General features: G+C 43.5%; 2 protein-coding genes across 11 annotated transcripts in view; one reads left to right on the top strand and one right to left on the bottom strand.

Moving 5' to 3' along the window:
- LOC137657759 (c-Myc-binding protein-like) overlaps positions 1–17,057 on the top strand; it is a 91,637-nt gene extending 74,580 nt beyond the window's left edge. The window contains exon 4 of the mRNA XM_068392250.1: positions 16,931–17,057. The gene's annotated coding sequence lies outside the window, so the exon portion shown is untranslated. The remainder of the gene's footprint in view (positions 1–16,930) is intronic.
- Positions 15,824–20,255, bottom strand: part of LOC137657758 (monocarboxylate transporter 14-like) — a 244,032-nt gene continuing 239,600 nt past the window's right edge. For all 10 annotated transcript variants that reach the window (XM_068392237.1, XM_068392236.1, XM_068392247.1 and 7 more), the window contains one exon: positions 15,824–17,063. In XM_068392237.1, coding sequence (XP_068248338.1) covers positions 16,860–17,063 — 204 coding nt within the window. In that variant the 3' untranslated portion in view covers positions 15,824–16,859. The remainder of the gene's footprint in view (positions 17,064–20,255) is intronic.

Raw genomic sequence — 20,255 nt, forward strand, 5'->3', positions numbered from 1 at the left:
TTGGAACTAGCTTAGGGCTTCCTGCCCCCTGCAGGTAAAGTGTCGACTTTGACTATAAGGATTCAAAGTTTGTATCTCCATAGGGACGGATGGTAAATCTCAGAGATTACCCTTTTCATCCCTTGGAAATCTGTACTCTGATTTCTAGTTGGTCCCTTCTAGGGTTTAATTAAAACTCTAGTATGCTTTTTTGGGCTCAGGCCATGTTGTCCTGATGGAAGTTTCTATAGAGTAGCTTCCTTGGGTATATTTGACTACGGTGATATTCCCAGAGAATTTACCTTAAGGTATCCAGAATTCTAACTCCTGGAGCGAATATCCCTAAGTAAATTTAACCAGGGATATCGCATAATATCAGAGGACGTATTCTTGACACGCCACATATCAATCTACACCCCGAACAGAATTAACACTTCGAAGGGGTCAAAGTGGCAAGAAAATGAAAAACGAGAATGAAAGGAGAGCCGCTAGCAAGGCACCTCTCCTATCTCGCTTCGAGTGCGTACATAGCGCCGCCAACGGCGCCATCTGTATTCCTTTTTGCGTAGCTCAACAACTCTGTGTTTTCCCTGTGTTTACTCGTAAATCTTGGATTATTTCAACCTTATGATGCTTTCTCCAGCCTCTTCTGCCTCTGGAAAGTTGAGTATTATCTTTATTATGTATAAATGTAAGCTCTTGGTGTTTTTGAAATAATTCGATAGCGATATTTTAGTTACAAGAGCTGTTGCCTACCGGAGGCGTCCTGGACGCTGTCGCTCGCCATGCATGAGTCATTTAGTTAGCCAGAGCGATGTTCCCGGCCCTTATGCTTTAATGATTTTAGCTATTTAGCTTTACATAGGAATTCTTTATATGATGCTATTAGTATTTGTGTTTCGGCGAATGAATTACCGATCCTAGCCTACGCTAGGCTTCGTAACCTAAACGTTTGGCCTTAGTACTTTCATGCATGATTTTCAGATTTCCGAGTGTTTTAAAATTTATTGAAGCTTTAGGCAGTTTTATACATATAAGATATTGTTGATATTTCTTCCAAGATCGTATACGAGAGAGTTTCGGTGATTTAGGTAATCGATTCTCTTCGCGCCTAGGCTAGTTGCCTATGGAGCCCTAGTATACTTTCGCACACTCCCCGGTTGCTCTTTTCTCCTCGGAGAATAAGTGCAATCCCTTTTCCCTCTGTTTAAGCCTTGGACTTAACCCTAATGGTTTACCTGAATAAATATTTAGATATAACTATATTAGGGTGTTTCTGTCCTTAACTGTTTCCAGAGAATCTGGCTTCAGGAGGGGGCAGGACATCAGAGTTTTTAGTCTGGGTCTGTTTCTTTCTAGCATAGAGAATGAGATTCCTTTGCTAGGCCTATGGCAGACACAGGAGGTTTAGCCTCCCTAGACCACTTCTGAAGGTTTCTGTACGAGATGATCCCTTCTTCTAGTGATCTAGCAGACTAGTCCAGTGTTGTTGTTCTCAGTTTGAAGGATAAGATTCTTCTTTCCCTGTGAATAACAACACCAAACCTTGTTTTAGTACTGAGGGAGATGGCAAGTATTGCCGGCCTCCCTCCCATGATTCCCCCTAGGCTAGGATGAGCTTTCTTGGCTGCAGGGTGATCTATTGCTAAAGCAGAGTTTGTAGGACCCTCTTCCTCCTCCCCCCCCCTTTCCTTAGTAATGGCCTAGCCATTACATCTCTTGGCCGTCGTTCTACATCTGTACCTAGTATAGGCTAAGATGTGGAGCTGACTTCTGTAGAGTGTTCCCCAGACCTCCACCTCCCTTGGTCTCACATCCATGTCTGTCTGTAGAGCCAGGCGGCATTGGATAGAAGGAAGCCTGAATTTACATTCTCCACCTCCCTTGGTCTCACATCCATGTCTGTCTGTAGAGCCAGGCGGCATTGGATAGAAGGAAGCCTGAATTTACATTCTCCCCTTCCTTATGTTCATTCTTTCTGGATGCCGGGCTGTAAGGCAGTGCCGTCTTATATCCTTACATCAATTCTGTTTCTCTTCTAGTGTTTGTACCCTAGCCTGACTGCCGGCCTGAGTGGCCGGCAGCCGGGCAGGTGGAATTTCTCTGGTTCTTTTCTACTGCCGGCCGGCATTGGCAGCATACCATTGCCGGCCGGCAACAAAAGCACACCATAAGATCTGCCGGCCGCTAATCGTAGCGGCCGGCAGCCGGGTGCTAACATTTATAGTGTCTGCAGGCCGGCACACACATTTGAACCAGCGCTCTTCCACCCAATAGTCTAAAGGAAGTATACTTTGGAACTAATTTAAGGTACGTGCCGGCCGGCATGTGAAGGCCTGCACATTATATTATATACAGTAGCCAGTATTTTTACAGTGTAGGATATACTGCATGGAGAAAACTATAGTATAGAATATATTATAACACTAAGTTTTTCCAACACTCTTGTGTTGTCTTGTACAGCCTTTTGTGAAACTGTACAGATGAAGAAAGTGAGTTCTTTCTTTATTAACTATCCAGTATATTAAAATTACTTATATTGGTGTGAGCTACACCTAATTTTTCCTTTGGAAATACCTTAATGGTTATTCTAGAATAAGGATAACTATAAAAATTTCATTATCTGTAAGGTTACAGCAATTGACTGAGCAGGAAATACAAGGGTGTGTCTTTCCTTCTTTCCTTTCTAGCTTAGTTACTTTAAGCTATATATACTTAACATTAGTTATCCAGTGATACGTTTTTCACTTGATATTCATGGAATTTCTTCTCTTTACAGGAGGACCATCTGAAGTGTGGGAGTTTATTCTACAACTCCCGCAGCAAGAACTTCTGCGGACATGATTTGTGTAGGAGGCACGCAGCATGCGCAGTCTCCAAAGGTGATCTCCGGTATTGGGACCCGCAGGTATGTACAATTTGCACTAACCTGATTACCGAGGCGTTTGACGCCCCCAAGTCGGCGGAGTAAAGGGACGCAGCGAGGGAGAAGCTTCGAACCTGGGAGAAGCTTCGAACCTGGGTGAGGGGCTTCCAGAAGAATACTTCTGGCCCCTATCTTCCAAGCGAGAAGATGAGGGCTTACCTTTTCCCCAAGGCATCAGCGGATGCAGTGATTCCCCAGCCTCAAGCGGAGATACCTCTGGTTCAGATTCCGGTGGATTCTGAAGTCTCGGACGCCCTACAAGACATCCAACTGGACGATATGATGTCTGAGGTGTCAGAGTACACTGAAAAAGACCTCCTGGCAGAAGACCAGGAAGAGGAGCTGACCCAGGCTCCGGACAATGAAGAGGAAGAATTTGACGAGGAGTCGGCTACTCTGGTTCAGGCCCCTGAACCTGTTCCCTCAACATTGTCTGCTATCCCAGAGGATCTGGGAAGGACTCTTTCTTCCATCGTTGGAATGATCCAGCAGATGCAGAAAGAAAATAATGAGAAGGCGGCTGCAATGAAGTTGGAGATGCGAAGACTTTCAGCATCACGTGGGCCCCAGAAGAAGCTCAACGTGAAGGACCTTCCCTTGTGCTCGGATGCCAATCCTTGGAGGTATGCCGAGCACATGCCTATGACGACGGTAAAGATCGTCATCTCGGAGAGATTGGGCTCAGTCCCCCTCGAAGAGGTGGAATTCTGGCCCAGCAAGGAGTCGTACCCGGACTGCTATGTCCGTCTTAGGAAGGAGACAGCCTCAAAGGAAGAGATGGAGCCGAAGGAGGTCATAGTTTTTGACCACACTAAAGCTCAGGCTTTACTGTCGAGCTCGCTGAAGGAGAGGGGCTTCACAAACTCAAAGGTACCTGCTTTGAGTAAGAAGCATCCTTCCTTTGTGGCCTCCTACTAGAGCCTTTCCCTTTATGGAAAAAGGGTTTAAGGCTGTTCTGAAAGCGGTCGAGGCAGGTAAACAATGTCCCTCCTTGGAAGAGTGTAAACTTCTGTCCTTGGCCTTACCCATGGACCAGAAAGACTGGAAGGACGTCCATCTTACCTTCTCAGTCAGGAAGTTGGAGGCCGATATTGCCGGACGTCAGTTTGGTGAAGACCTCCCGAAGCTGTCTGATTTTCTCTTGCGTAGGAAGCAAGAGACAAAAGAAAGACTTGCCGCCTCAATGTCTCTGCAAACGACTCTAGAGACGATGGCAAGTGACCCCAAGGCTCAAGAGATGTTTATGGTAGTGGCCAAAACACATCTGGCCACAGTGACGAAGGACCAACAGCTTCGTCAAAGCTAGGAGAGCTTGTAGGGAGTTCGTGTTCGCCTCGGCTGCGGTGAGGCACGAGCCAAGGAAACTAATCTCCTCCTGCATTTGGGGTAAAGACCTCTTCCCTAGTGAAGCGGTCAAAGAGGTAGTGGATAAGGCCGCCGCAGAAAATAGAAACCTTCTCCAGAAGTGGGGCCTATCTCTTGAACGAAAGTCTTCCCCGGATGAAGGTCCCCAACCAAAGAGGAAGACTAAGAAGCCTAGGCTACCCTCTCGGCCAGCCAAGCCGTACAGACAGCAACAGCAGCAACTTCCTTTGACCGCAGTGCCCCAGATGGTGGCACAAACCCCGACCACATACCAGTGGGTACCCCAAGCCGTGACAACATAGTCTGCGGTATTTAACCCAGCATTCGAAGGGCAGTCTACTACCTTTCGAGCAAGAGCTAGAGGATCAGCCACAGGTTCGTCTAGACGCCCCTCAAGGGGAAGAGGGTTCAGGGGAGGTTGCGGTCAAGGAGGCAAGGCCTCAGGTCAACAGCAGCAAAACTGAAATGCTTCCGGTAGGAGGGAGACTTCATCTTTTTCGGGATCGTTGGACCTTCGATCCCTGGGCCCACAGCCTAATCAAGAATGGACTGGGTTGGAGCTGGCACAGCACTCCACCTCCGTTCCCGCAATTCTTCCAACACTCTACCCCCGTTCTGGAAGAATGCATTCGAGAACTCTTGGAGAAAAGAGTAATCCGAAGGGTAAAGTCCATCAAGTTCCAAGGAAGGCTGTTTTGTGTTCCGAAGAAGGACTCAGAAAAACTCAGAGTCATTCTGGACTTGTCGCCACTCAACAAGTTCATAGTGAACTACAAGTTCAAGATGCTAACACTGCAACACATAAGGACCTTACTACCCAAGCGGGCATTTACCGTCTCCATAGACTTGTCAGACGCTTATTGGCACATCCCAATCAATCGTCAACTCTCCTCCTACCTAGGATTCAAGCTACAACGAAGACTCTACGCCTTCAGAGCCATGCCATTCGGGCTAAACATAGCCCCAAGGATCTTCACGAAGCTGGCGAACGCAGCTCTCAAACAATTACGCCTAAAACTAAAGGGAATCCAAGTAGTGGCCAACCTGGACGACTGGCTGGTGTGGGCAGCATCCAAGACAGAGTCCATGCAAGCTTCCCAACAGGTGATCCAGTTCCTGGAACATCTAGGTTTCAAGATCAACAGAAAAAAGTCTCGGCTTTCTCCATCTCAAAAGTTTCATTGGCTGGGAATCCACTGGGACTTACTGTCACACCAACTTTCCCTCCCTGTAAAGAAGAGGAAGGAAATAGCAGGTTCTGTCAAGAGACTTCTGGATTCCAAAAGGATATCAAGACGCGAACAGGAGAGAGTGCTGGGCTCTCTCCAGTTTGCCTCAGTAACAGACCCAGTGCTAAGAGCACAGCTAAAGGATGCAACCAGAGTTTGGAGAAGATATGCATCAAACGCGCGAAGAGATCTGATAAGACCAGTACCGACTCGTCTGCGAACGCTTCTCAAGCCATGGGCCAAAGTCAAACAACTGAAGAAATCGGCGCTTCTCCAGCCACCTCCCCCCTCTATGACTATTCATACAGACGCCTCGAAGGAGGGATGGGGAGGTCATTCTCACCGGAAGAAGGCCCAAGGAATCTGGTCCAACCTATTCAAGAAATTTCACATAAACTTTCTGGAAGCCATGGCTGTACTTCTTACATTGAAGAAAGTCTCCCCTCGCCGCTTGATCCACATAAGATTGGTACTAGACAGCGAGGTGATAGTGAGATGCCTGAATCGACAAGGATCGAGGTCACCTCAAATCAACCAAATGATGTTGGCCATCTTCCGGCTAGCGGAGAAGAAGAGATGGCACTTGTCAGCAGTTCACCTTCAAGGAGTCCGCAATGTGACTGTGGACGCTCTATCCAGGCTCACGCCGATAGAGTCAGAATGGTCCCTAGACGCAGGATCATTCTCCTTCATCTTGAGTCAAGTCCCAGAACTGCAGATCGACCTCTTTGCGACGAAAGACAAGAAGTTACCTCTCTACGTGTCCCCGTACGAGGATCCCCTAGCGGAAGCAGTGGACGCTATGTCCCTCGACTGGAACAGATGGTCCAGGATTTACCTGTTCCCCTCCTCACAACCTTCTATTGAGGGTCCTCGACAAACAGATCTTTCAAGGGAAAAGCGGCAGTAGTGGCTCACAAGTGGCCGAACAGCGTATGGTTCCCTCTGGCATTAGAAGTACGGCTGAAGTTTCTACCGCTACCGGATCCAGTTTTGACTCGGCAAGTTCAGAAGTCGACTGTCTGCGCTTCATCACTGAAAACCCGAAACCTGCAGCTCATGATTTTCTCTCCTTAGCGGTGAGAAAGCGTTTCGGGATATCAAAAGACAGTATAGACTTTTTAGAGGAATATAAGTCCAAATCCACCAGAAGACAATATGAGTCATCATGGAGGAAGTGGGTGTCCTTTGTCAAGGCGAAGAATCCACAAAAGATCTCGACGGACTTCTGCTTATCATTCTTCATCCACCTCCATGGTCAAGGCTTAGCAGCCAACACGATATCGACGTGCAAGTCCGCCTTGACAAGACCTATTCTATATGCCTTCCAGGTCGACCTCTCTAACAATATTCTTAACAAAATTCCGAAGGCCTGTGCTAGGCTCAGACCATCAGCACCTCCGAAACCCATTTCATGGTCTCTGGATAAGGTTCTTCATTTCTCTTCGCTGATGAACAATGAGGAGTGTGCTTTAAAGGATTTGACCCAAAAAGTTACATTTCTGTTCGCACTCGCTTCGGGGGCTAGAGTTAGTGAAATAGTAGCCCTCTCGAGAGAGGAAGGTCGTGTTCAGTTCTTAGATGGGGGAGAACTGAACCTTTTTCCAGACCCAACGTTTCTTGCCAAGAACGAGCTACCCACCAACAGGTGGGGTCCCTGGAGAATCTGCCCTCTGAAAGAAGATGCATCTCTATGTCCAGTGGAATGCCTAAAGGTCTATCTTCGTAGATTTCGCCTACCTCCTCGATCTCCTCCAACTCACTCAACTGTGCTTGGAACTCATCATGCTGCATGGCTTGCAGCTCCTTGAGTTCCTCGGTGGTGAGCTCTTCGTGATGCTCATTGACGAGTTCGGTGATGTCATCTTCATCCACCTCCAGACCCATGGACTTGCCAAGGGATACAATCTCTTCGACGTCTTCCTCGGCGGCAAGCACAGGTTCATTCTCGGGGCCAAAACCTTCGAAATCTCTTTGAGCAACAGCATCAGGCCAAAGCTTCTTCCAAGCATAATTCAGGGTCCAACGAGTTACTCCCTCCCAAGCCTGATCAATGATCTTTAAGCAGTGCATGATATTGAAGTGGCTCCTCCAAAATTCACGCAAAGTTGAGTTGGTGCTTTGCGTGACATTAAAGCACTGCTTAAATAAGTGCTTGGTGTACAGCTTCTTAAAATTAGAGATGACTTGCTGGTCCATGGGCTGGAGGATAGGGGTGGTATTCGGTGGAAGATACAACACCTTGATGAATTTGTATTCGTCGATGATATCATCTTCGAGTCCGGGGGGTGAGCGGGTGCATTGTCCAAACAAAGCAAGCACTTCAAAGGAAAATTCCTCTCCTGAAGGTACTTTTTGACAGCAGGGCCGAAAACTACGTTTACCCATTCCACAAAGATAGGCCTAGTAACCCAAGCCTCAGAATTAGAATGCCATAGAACATGTAGCAGGTCTTTATTAATTCTATGTGCTTTAAATGCCCTAGGGTTTTCGGAATGGTAAACTAACAGAGGCTTAATTTTGCAGTCCCCGCTGGCGTTGGCACAAAGCGCAAGAGTCAACCGATCCTTCATTGGCTTATGTCCAGGCATTTTCTTCTCTTCAGCGGTAATGTACGTTCGACTAGGCATCTTTTTCCAAAACAGACCGGTTTCATCACAGTTGAAAACCTTCTGCTCTACGTAACTTCCTCCGCCACGATGCTTTCGAACTTTTTAACAAAGTCTTTAGCAGCCTTAGTGTCCGAACTCGAAGCTTCTCCATGACGAACAACTGAATGAATCCCGGTCCGTTTCCTAAATTTCTTGAACCAACCTCGAGACGCCTTGAATTCCTCCGTCGTAGGATCGGCTAAACTCTCCCCCGCGTCACCCCAAGAGCGCGCCACCTTCAAGTCACTGTAGATAGCGCTGGCCTTCTCACAAATGATCGTTTCCGTGATCGTATCCCAACAATCTCCTTGTCTTTGATCCATATTAACAAAAGTCGTTCCATCTCTTCAAGGGTAGGGCTACGACGTTTAGAAATAATCGTGATCCCCTTCGAAGGTTTCACTGATTTAATGGCTGACTTCTGTTTTATGATCGTCGAGATCGTGGACATATTCCGGCCATATTGTTTAGCCAGATCGCTAACACGTACACCTCGCTCATGCTTTTCTATGATTTCCTGCTTTAATTCTAATGAAAGCATAGACTTCCTCTTTTCCTCACCACTGCTACTACTTCCTGAACCGAAACTAAGCTTTTTAGGACCAATGATTATGGAACACAGAAAACAACACGGGAAAAGGCAAGATAAAAAACTGTTAAAACTGAGCGAATAGAGGACAACCACACGATGCGCACGCGACGAGAGGACTGATCAAGGTGACGCTCGATTGGAGTCCCTCTGATGTGCTGCCGTCTAGCGGCGTCAACAACAAACTACGCTGCACGCTTTCGAGAAAATTCCACGGGTAAGCGTATTGTTTACGTCGTATGTTGGAGCAACACTTCGTATGTTGAGACAGAAATTTGGTCGAATTTTACTTCGTATGTTGGAAAATTCGTATGTTGGGACAATCGTATGTAGAGGTTCCACTGTATTCCTTGAAAACAGTAATAACACCGAGAGCACCGTGCTTAAATGGCTACGTTAAAAGGAATAATACGCCGTAGTAGTACTGAGAGGGGATCCACCGGGTAACCTTGATAACGGCTCTCCTTCATTTTCGCCACTCTTCCCCCTCAAAGCGTAAAATCTATTCGGGGTGAAGATTGGCATGTGTCGTATCAAGAAATACGTCCCCTGATTTTATGCGATATCATTAAAAGTTATATTAAGGATACTCGCGCCAGGAGTTAGAATTCTGGGAACCTGTGGTTAATTCTCTGAGTATCACTGTAGCCAAATATCCCTTAGAAAGCTGCCTAAAGGAACCTTCCATCAGGACGACATGGCTGTGCCCAAAAAAGCCATTATTGAGGACATAAACAGTTTGAAGTACACGCTCCTGAAGGTATACCTACTTGCAGGTTGGAAGTAAGGGGTGAAGTTTTATTTTTAGAAATTTGCTAGGAATTCTATATTTTGCAAGTACTGTATCTTACAAAGGAGTTTATGGGCCCTGTCAAATGTTAAATCCAGAGGATTCATTTGCTAGATACATCAAAGGATAGCCAATTCCTAGTGATGCACAATGCCTATCTAGCTAAGGCAATTGATGCATGGAGAAGTATGGATTCAAAAGCTCAAGATAGAGATGACTGGCGAAATTAGAGTCCCTTTGCGTCAATAGGCGTAGGAGGAGATGATGATGTCAAATGCCTTTGTAAGGTCAATTTGTTAAAAAGAATACAGCTTCAGCAATTATGGCTACTGAGGTTGGGAGTCTGGTTCAGTTTGGAGAGGGCTCATTTAATCCAACTGAAGGTAGTCATCTGTTCCCTAGTTTGCAATTTGACTTTCATAAAGGACTTGGAGCATGTGATGGCCCTCTTCCAAGCTCCATTGCTGTACAGAAATACCTTGATTGTGGTCAGGAAGTTCACATGATTGGCCTTGATTTTAGTGCTGCCTTTGACCATGTTAATCATGAAGGATGCCCCTGTTTTCAAACTCAAACAATTGGGAGTGGGTGAGTCTTTTCTTAGTATCATTCTTTAAGTTTTAAGTAACAGATCACAAAGAGGAGTTGATGAGCACCGTAGTGAGTACAGGAATGTGATATCAGGTGTTTCTCACGATAGTGTTCTTGTCCCATTACTTTTCATACTATATACACATGACATGTGGTTTGGCCTAGAAAATAAGCTCATTGCCTATGTAGATGATGCTACTCTCTTTGCATCAATTTCATCTCCTGAATGTAGGTCTGGGGTTGCTGAATCCCTTAATAGAGATCTAGCTAAAATTTGTGCACGATGCAAATTATGGGGCATGAAATTGAACCCTAACAAAACTCAAGTATCATTGTAAATAGGTGGAGGACTGGCTCCTCAATATACGGATTTCAGCATTGATAATTTTTTTTTTTTTTTTAGATATGATTCTTGATAGCAAATTTACTTTTGAGAAATACATCCAGTCTCTCTTCTTCAATTGCACAAAAAAATGACTTCAGTGATTAATCGATTCTGAAGAAGAGTTTTAATTATTTTATTTTTCCTTGTTTTGAGTATTGTTTTCCTGTCTGGTCTTCAACGGGTGAATCTCATCTTAATTTGTTGGATAGGAACTTACTGTATAAAATTTCTTATTCCTGATCTAGATATTAACCTCTGGCACCATCCTGTTTTTAAAACAGTACTAGGTATTATTATTATTATTACTACTACTATCCAAGCTACAACCCTAGTTGGAAAAGCAAGATGCTATAAACCCAGGGGCCCCAATAGGGAAAATAGCCCAGTGAGGAAAGGAAATAAACAAATGAGAACAAATTAACAATAAATCATTCTAAAAAAGGCAACAACGTCAAAACAAATATGTCATATATAAACTATTAACAACGTTACAGTAATTCTGTCATGCCTTCTCCATCGTAAGGCTCAATACTACACAATATTCTAGAAGTTTTATTCCAGCTATGTAGATTGTGGAATGATCCTCTAATCAGGTACAGTAGTTGAATTGGAACTTCAAAAATTAAAATTTGCAACTAATATTTTTATGTTGAACTGGCTGACATGAGTCTCTTTATAGTTTATATATGAAAGATATCTATTTTAATGTTACTGTTCTTAAAATATTTTGATTGTTCATAACTTTTCTTGTTTATTTATTTCCTTATTTCTTTCCCTCACTGGGCTATTTTTCCTTGTTGAGGCCTTTCGGCTGATAGTATCCTGCTTTTCCAATTAGGGTTGTAGCTTAGCTGGTAATTATAATAATAAATGAAAATTCTACAATTGGGAATGATAATAAAAAGTTTCTTTTTTAAATTTTTCTGTTGGGAAAAAGGTTGTCATCTTTTGTTGGAAATATTCAATAGGATCAAGTCACTATCAGTTTGGATGTGGATGAGACTGCTGAGGACAATGGCTTCTTTAAAAAAGCTGTTCTAATGATACAGAACCAACTGCTATATCACTGGAATGTTCCTTGTTGGCTATAGCAGGGAATGTCTTTATGATCGAGGGTTCCAGACATCACTTTTAATGGGTACATACATATACCAAAGGCACTTCCCCCAATTTTGGGGGGTAGCTGACATCATCAACAAAAAAAAAAAAAAAAAAGGGACCTCTACTCTCTACGTTCCTTCAGCCTAACAAGGGACAACCGAGTTCAGCTGGTACTGCTAGGGTGCCACAGCCCAACCTCCCACATTATCCACCACAGATGAAGCTTCATAATGCTGAATCCCCTACTGCTCTTACCTCCGCGGTCATCTAAGGCACCGGAGGAAGCAGCAGGGCCTACCGGAACTGCGTCACAATCGCTCGCCATTCATTCCTATTTCTAGCACGCTCTCTTGCCTCTCTCACATCTATCCTCCTATCACCCAGAGCTTTCTTCACACCATCCATCCACCCAAACCTTGGCCTTCCTCTTGTACTTCTCCCATCAACTCTTGCATTCATCACCTTCTTTAGCAGACAACCATTTTCCATTCTCTCAACATGGCCAAACCACCTCAACACATTCATATCCACTCTAGCCGCTAACTCATTTCTTACACCTGTTCTCTCCCTCACCACTTCGTTCCTAACCCTATCTACTTCACAGAAAGAATAGCGTATCTCCATTTATCTGGGAAGTGCTTAATAACAAAACTCTTTATATTAATTGCAGGGAACTTCTAGCAAGTGTTCAAAATACCTCAGGGTCAGGAGTTGCGGGTAAAGTTTATAGGTGTGGTTTCAGAGAACACTATAGCATTGACTTATATTCATAATAATGTAATAAGACCAGAATCCCTATCTTAGATAGTAGGTAGAGTATCAACTTGGACAAATTTAAAAGGAATAATAATCCTTCTTATAGACAAGTTGAATGTTTTTGTGGTTCAGTTTAGATTAATAATTTTTTGAAACAAGCTCTCTTCAGGGGAACAAACCTACCCCGCGGAGGAGTGTTCTTCATCCCTGACGTTCTCCTCCTCGTACTGTAAGGAGATGTCTTTTTTAACCTACTGGTTCTCCTCACGTTGACCGTGATGATCACCCTTTCGCCGGGCGTGATCGGGAGCCTTTGAACTCTCGTCATGTTGATCCTACGGGTGCTCATGACCTTAGGAGTCCTTCGGCCCTCTGTCGCGCTGGACTTTCGAGTTCACACGACTTGGAGCCTTCGAGTTTCAGTTACGCAGAGTCGTCTGGCTCATAACAATTAGCACAGAGTGTCCGCGCATGCACGGAATTAGCGCTATGCGCGCGACCATCTCATCAAGAGTTTTACTCTTATGACGTAGAGTCTTCCAACTCTCGTCAACGGTCTTCGCCATTACCTCCAGACACTCCGACTTCTACCGTTCTTCCTCTTTCGATAAGAAAGATGCGAGGGGTAAGACATAAGGTTTGTCTGCTACTCGCGTCTCCACTTTACCTGTAATAACACGTGAGGAATTAGCGCAGCCTGAGGATTCCTCGGAAGAGCTGCCATCGAAGGACTTAGAATTCTCCTATTTAAGGACTCTAAGAACTACGTGTAATATCTCATGCCTTGGCGATTTGCATCTGTCTCCTCGACCTCTTGACGCTCCAGCCTTATACAGGCTATGTCGTCCACGCCAAACCCTAAGACCAGAATTGATCTTCTGGCTGTGGCCTGATTGGTAACGTCTCTGACTGGTGTTTGACAGTCTGGGGTTCGAGTCCCTCTCAGACTCGTTAGTGCCATTAGTGTCTGCAACCTTATCATCTTTGTGAGCTAAGGTTGGGGGGTTTGGGGGAGCCTATAGGTCTATCGGCTGAGTCATCAGCAGTCACTGCCTGGCCCTCCCTGATCCTAGCTGGGATAGAGAGGAGGCTTGGTCGTTGACCATATTATATATGGTCAGTCTCTAGGGCATTGTCCTAACTGCTAGTGCTATGCCACTGTCCCTTGCCTCTGCCATTCATGAGCGACCTTTGAACCTTTAAACCTGGTCTGTTCGCCCTGCAGGCCATCTGAGGAGGTATCGCAGGCGGTTGCAGGAGAAACGGGTTCCCTGAAGTCTCAAGAATCTAATAAATTCCAGTTTAAGAGAGAAAGCCCTTTACGAGATTAGAGATGTCAACCCTTCTCCTCTGATCTTTGATCCCCTCACGGCGAGGCTCACATAGGGCTAATCCTCAAAGAGACACTCTACACTTCCAGGCTCTTCTCAGTCACAGAAGCCTCGCCAAAGGAAGCGGCTTCAATGTCCCTTCTGGAGGCTCCTTCTTGGCTTGACACGTGGTCTGTTACAGTTGGCTACCTCGTGAGCCACGAGGACTTGTCAAACCAAGACTTCATGGAGTCCCTACAGGAAGTCCTAACTGCTGGGGCCAAGACAATGGACTTCTTGACCGCTACAACAGCGACCATGTGGAGCAATTGGGTTCTCAAAAGGAAGGAATCAGTAGTTCCCAGACTTCCTTTTGTACCTCAGTGAGGAAAAGCTCCTCTCAGTCTCGGCGATTAAGGGCTATCGCTCAGCCTTGAGCCTCATCTGTAAACTGAGAAGGGGTTGACCTCTCTGCCTCAGAAGACATCACCTTGGTTGATTCGTGGTTTTGAGTGATCTTGCCCCCCACTTGAGGTTAGACCATCACCGTGAGATGCGTCTTACGTTCCCTGAAGGGTCTGCCCTATGAGCCCTTAAGGGCCTCAGGCTACTTTCTGAACCTTAAGACCATCTTCCTCATACCTCTGTCCACGGCTAAAAGGGTCAGTGAGCTACATGGTCTGTCTTACGTCGTCACCCATTCTAAGGGATGGGGGGGGGGGGTTTGAGTGTCTCGCAACTTCATACCTGGCTTGGTGGCTAGACTCATAATCCTTCATCTCTTGATGAGAGATTTTGAGAATTTTAGTTTTCCAGCCTCAATAAGGTAACACAGGATACAGACCAGTTGTTACTATGCCCAGTCAGGGCGCTAAAGAAATACCTGAAGCGCACCAGACCTTTCAGACCACGTCTCCGTCATCTCTTCCTTCGTACCAACAAGGTAAAGAAGAGAACCTCTCGCAATACCATCCCTTTCTGGCTCAAGAAAGTTATTGTGAGGTCTTTTCATGGAGACCCAGAGGCAGCACAACCCAAAGCCCTAAAAGTTAGGAGAGTGGTTGCCTCACTGGCATTTGAGAAATTTCTCAGTCTCCCTAGTCTTAAATGCTGGGGTCTGGAAAAGCCAATCTACATTCACCGCTCACTGTTTGAGCGACGTGACACATAGGTCTCTAGACACCCTTTCTATAGGGCCTATTGTGACAGGTCAACGGGTACTGTAGCTACCTTACGCCCTTTCAGGGGACAGTAACCATTGGCTGAGGATACTGAGTTACACTAGGTTTTAAGAATTTAAGAAGGACATCCATCTATCTTCTTCGTTTCCTTCTCCCTCCCATCTGGGGATCATAGTCTGTATCCAGTTTTAGCTGGACTACTCACCAATGGAAATAAGGTATGATACTCATCTGATTCCTCTCACAGGGTATAAGTTATACTCGTGGTCACGAGGTTTCCCCTTTTCAAGGTTGGGGGAATCCTAAATTTGAAGGGGTCCGAGTCGAATGTTCCTGAACCACTTCCTCCTGAAACATTTGTTTCCACTAAGCTACAAACCTTCAGTCGTGCTGAGATTATGGGGATCTACAAAGAAAGAAGATTTACGGAAGATTGTTGCTTCAAAAGAGTCTAGTCTGAAGACTATCTTCCCTAGGAATATGGAACCTTGGCCACCCTGGCTTCAAGACCAAGTCTCCTATAGTAAAGAATGAGAGTTTGTATCAAGTGTAGGAACAAATGACAAACTTATGACAAGAGTTTGTATTTTTCCTAACACACAAACCCGAATTCTTTACACAAATCTTCCTAGCTAGAATCCGATTGAAGGTAAACAGCAGCTACCGACCGGCGGTCCCCCCCACCGCTAACAGGTGGGTAACTACCTGCCCGGTCATTAACGACCTTGTTAAGGTTTTTCTGCCGTATTTTCCAGCTCGCGCTAGAATATCTCCTATAGTAAAGAATTCGGGTTTGTATGTTAGGAAAAATACAAACTCTGTTATAAGTTTGTCATATTTTACCAAAATTCCATTTTGGCATAGAAATCTTTTTTACTTTTAAGGAAAATGCTTACTACTCTTGTATCTATTTATATAGTTACTGATGTGTTGCATCATAACCAAGCTAATTTAAAGGATGGAAAACAAATTATGTTCCTGTAAAATTATCCCTGTTTAATTCCTACAAGTAGGAAATATAAATGGAAAATATTTTTGTAACAGAACTTAAATAATTACCAAACTTACAGTATTTATGCAAGAATTCCTATTCCTTTTCACTGTCATTAATTGAACCTTGGAGCAGTTTTTACAAAAGACTAATTGTGCATTTATTCAAGGGAAGAATAAGTATTTATTTAAAGAATGCATTGACGGTAATATTGAGTAATTTGGCATAAACAGAAAGGAAAGTAATTTTTAATAATTATAAATGAACTTTAGTTTGTGTCAGCATTATCTTTTGTTAATGACTTGCTGAGTAAATTTTGCTGGAAAAATATATTAATATTTTAAATAACCACAATGTGTTATTGCAGGACCCAATGAACATCTTTTTTCCACATGCTCCAATGTGCATCAATTTCAATACAAATCTTAGTCATAAAAATAAAAATGTTTCCTATACTTTCATAGTTTGGGGCACACATACAGAATATAGGAAATCCTCTTAACATACATGGAAGGATATCAAGCCGTAAATTAAGACTTCTCCCGACATGGCGTATTTAAGACTGGAGGCGAAGGGGGGAATGTTTGTGGCTCTAGTAACTTTATCCATGAAATTAATGTGTCCTTTGCAGTGATTTCAAACTAATTTAATTATTGAAAGAGGAAGCATTTTGTAACACTAATGTGAATTGGTGCTTTTACTTTTCTGTATTAAAAAAAATATTGTACCATAATTGTGCTTCTGATTGTGGACATATACAGTAGAAGTCTCTTTCTTCTTCTCAGATTAGAACTCAAATATTTGTTCTTAGAGCATATTGACTTGACAACACTTAATCTGTACCTAGTGAAAGACCTGCATTAACAAATCACATTTTTTTTAGAGTTAACACAAACACGAGTTACACGTGGCTGAGAGCTTCTATGGTAATAATAGTTCTACCAAGAATACAACGTTCATTCTTTTCATGAGTTTTCACAAACTGCATGCAAAATTTTTCTTGTTCATCACAGACTTAGAGTGCAGAGATGGCTTCCTTTCCTTTTTCATTCTGAGAGGCATCTAATACAATCTTATTCTCACCAGAGTCTTGATGTACAACAGTTGCAAGTTTTGGCTTGATGTCTAGTACAATGCCCACACCTTCTCCAGTATCTGGAGATATTCCCGACTCCTCTGGAACTGATGCTAAGTATTCTTCATTGGTTGTATATCTTACCTGTAAAGAAGTTTTGTATTAGAAACTATTTAATAAAATTCTATATTAGAATAAATTTTCAAAATGAAATTCTCATTGATGCAAATTATAGTCATATTTTTAATTAATCCTTCAAAAGTTCATTGCTGTTCTCCTCTGTAAGAAAAAGCTTTGACACCTGCATAGAAAATAACAAAATATCTAAGCTCCCTATTGGTACAGTAAGCTGCCTAATACAGTGCCTCCCCCCTTTTCATGTGAGAAAGCTCTTTCCCAGGTAGCAGTCCGAGTGAAGACTTTGCCTTTGTTCTAATAAGCTACTATCTTCTGGTCGTCAACAGCGGTCACAAATTACCCCGTCCAGCCCCAAGTTTTGTAATTTCCTCAGTAATTAAATAGTTTGTTTGGAGTTTTTATTACATGTTCCTGCACGAATACAAACTATCATTTTTTAATAGGAGTATGATTTCTACCAAACAGGAAACTGCCATTTAAACTTTTAACGAGGTGGTTGTAGTTGCTGGAAGGTGGAGGGTAGGCCCAACCAACCCTTACTTTGATATCAGCTGCAGCGCAGTTTAGATATACTTCTCTGCTACCAGCTGCAGCGCAGTTTAGATATACTTCTCTGCTACCTCATAATCTGGCTGTTTTAAATTTTTGCTTTCTCTTTAAGATGTGCTGGCAGATAGTCATGTTCGAGGGATATTAAAGGACAAAGTCAAACATATACAGTTGATTCTGAGTAAACTGTAGATTTACAATAGTTATGTGTGCAAACCTGTACTTATCCATAACGTAATTGTTCCTCTTGGGTAGCATGTCTGTTGCTGTTCATTCCCTCGCTAGTGGGCTTTATAATGACAACTTGAACCTAAAGAAGTTTTCGCTCCTTACATATCGCTAGAGCTCTCTGTTACAGGAAAAATCCTTTGCCACTGAGTGTTAGAGGGAGGGGTTCTACCCTTCCTCTTCCTTGTAATGTCCTCCTCCTGACCCTGGAAAGACATTAATGGTGTATCACCCAGTGATGATATCTCTTTAAAGAGTTGCTTCTGGTCTCTTACCCTGTGGGAGCTTTGTCACTGGCGTGTATGAGTTCAAGTTCCTCCTGCTCCTGTGCCTTATCTTCATTCGAAGACATCATCAAAGAAGTCCAGGAAGACTGATTGATAAGTCATGTAAATGTTCTCTTCCCGTGTGTACATGAGTAGGATGTACAGAAATCCCTTGATTGTGGTTAGGAAGTTCGTATGATTGGCCTTGATTTTAGTGCTGCCTTTGACTGTGTTAATCATGAGGCCCTTGTTTTCAAACTGAAACAGTTGGGAGTGGGTGGGTCGTTTCTTAGCATTATTATTGATTTTTCAAGTAATAGATCTCAGAGTTGTTGTTGATGGGCACCATAGTGAGTATAGGAATTTGATATCCGGTGTTCCACAGGGTAGTGTTCTTGGCCCATTACTTTTCATACTATATACACATGACATGTGGTTTGACCTAGAAAACAAGCTTGTTGCACGTGCAGATGATGCTACTCTCTTTGCATCAATTCCATCCCCTGAATGTAGTTGTGGGGTTGGTGAATCCCTTGATAGAGATTTAGCTAAAATTAGTGCATGGTGCAAATTATGGGGGTATGAAGTTGAATCCTAACAAAACTCAAAGTATGATTGTAAGTAGGTCAAGGACGGTGGGTCCTCAACATCCGGATCTCAGTACAGTATTGATAAAGTTTCTTTAAATTTGTATGACTTAGAATTTTAGGTGTGATTCTTGACAGCAAATTTACTTTTGAGAAACACATTAGGTCTGTGTCTTCTTCAATTGCACAAAAAATTGGCTTATTGAGAAAGTCTTTTAAGATTTTTGGTGATCAATCTATTCTGATTTAATTCTTTCATTCTACCTTGTTTTGAGTATTTTTCTCCTGTCTGGTCTTCAGCTGCTGATTCTCATCTTAATTTGTTGGACAGAAACTTACGGTCTATTAAATTTCTTATTCTTGATCTAGATATTAATCTTTGGCACCGTCATTCAATTAGTTCATTATGCATGTTGCATAAGATTTTTCATAACTCTGACCATCCTTTACATTCAGATCTCCCTGGGCAATTTTAACCTGTTCAAAATACTAGGCAGGCAGTTAATTCTAATAGCCAGGCCTTCTGCATCATGAGGCTCAATACTTCTCAGTATTCTAGAAGTTTTATTCCAGCTGTTACCAAGTTGTGGAATGATCTTCCTAATTGGGTAGTTGAATCAGTAGAACTCCAAAAGTTCAAAGTTGGAGCAAATGTTTTTATGTTGACCGGGCTGACCTGAGTGTTTTTATAGTATATATATATGACAATACATGCACAAACCCAATCTACTGGTACCATTGACAACACAAAACACATATTAAACAATCTCATCAACCATTCAAGTACAGTCACAACCCCTTCCTTCAACATCTCAGCTCTCTCACCATCCATACCAGACGCTTTTCCTACTCTCGTTTCATCTAGTGCTCTCCTCACTTCATCTATTGTAATCTCTCTCTCATTCTCATCTCCCATCACTGGCACCTCAACACCTGCAACAGCAATTATATCTGCCTCCCTATTATCCTCAACATTCAGTAAACTTTCAAAATATTCCGCCCATCTTTTCCTTGCCTCCTCTCCTTTTAACAACCTTCCATTTCCATCTTTCACTGTCTCTTCAATTCTTGAGCCAGCCTTCCTTACTCTCTTCACTTCTTTCCAAAAGAGTTGATGGGAGAAGTACAAGAGGAAGGCCAAGGTTTGGGTGGATGGATGGAGTGAAGGAAGCTCTGGGTGATAGGAGGATAGATGTGAGAGAGGCAAGAGAGCGTGCTAGAAATAGGAATGAATGGCGAGCGATTGTGACGCCCTGCTGCTGTCTCCGATGCCTTAGATGACCGCGGAGGTAGCAGCAGTAGGGGATTCAGCATTATGAAGCTTCATCTGTGGTGGATAATGTGGGAGGGTGGGCTGTGGCACCCTAGCATTACCATCTGAACTCGGTTGAGTCCCTTGTTAGGCTGGAGGAACGTAGAGAGTAGAGGTCCCCTTTTTGTTTTTGTTTCTTTAGTTGATGTCGGCTACCCCCCAAAATTGGGGGAAGTGCCTTGGTATATGTATGTATGTATATATATGACATATCTGTTTTTGACGTTAATAGTTTATATATGACATATCTGTTTTT

The sequence above is a fragment of the Palaemon carinicauda genome, chromosome 18 (genome assembly GCF_036898095.1).
Source record: "Palaemon carinicauda isolate YSFRI2023 chromosome 18, ASM3689809v2, whole genome shotgun sequence".
NCBI lineage: Eukaryota > Metazoa > Arthropoda > Malacostraca > Decapoda > Palaemonidae > Palaemon > Palaemon carinicauda.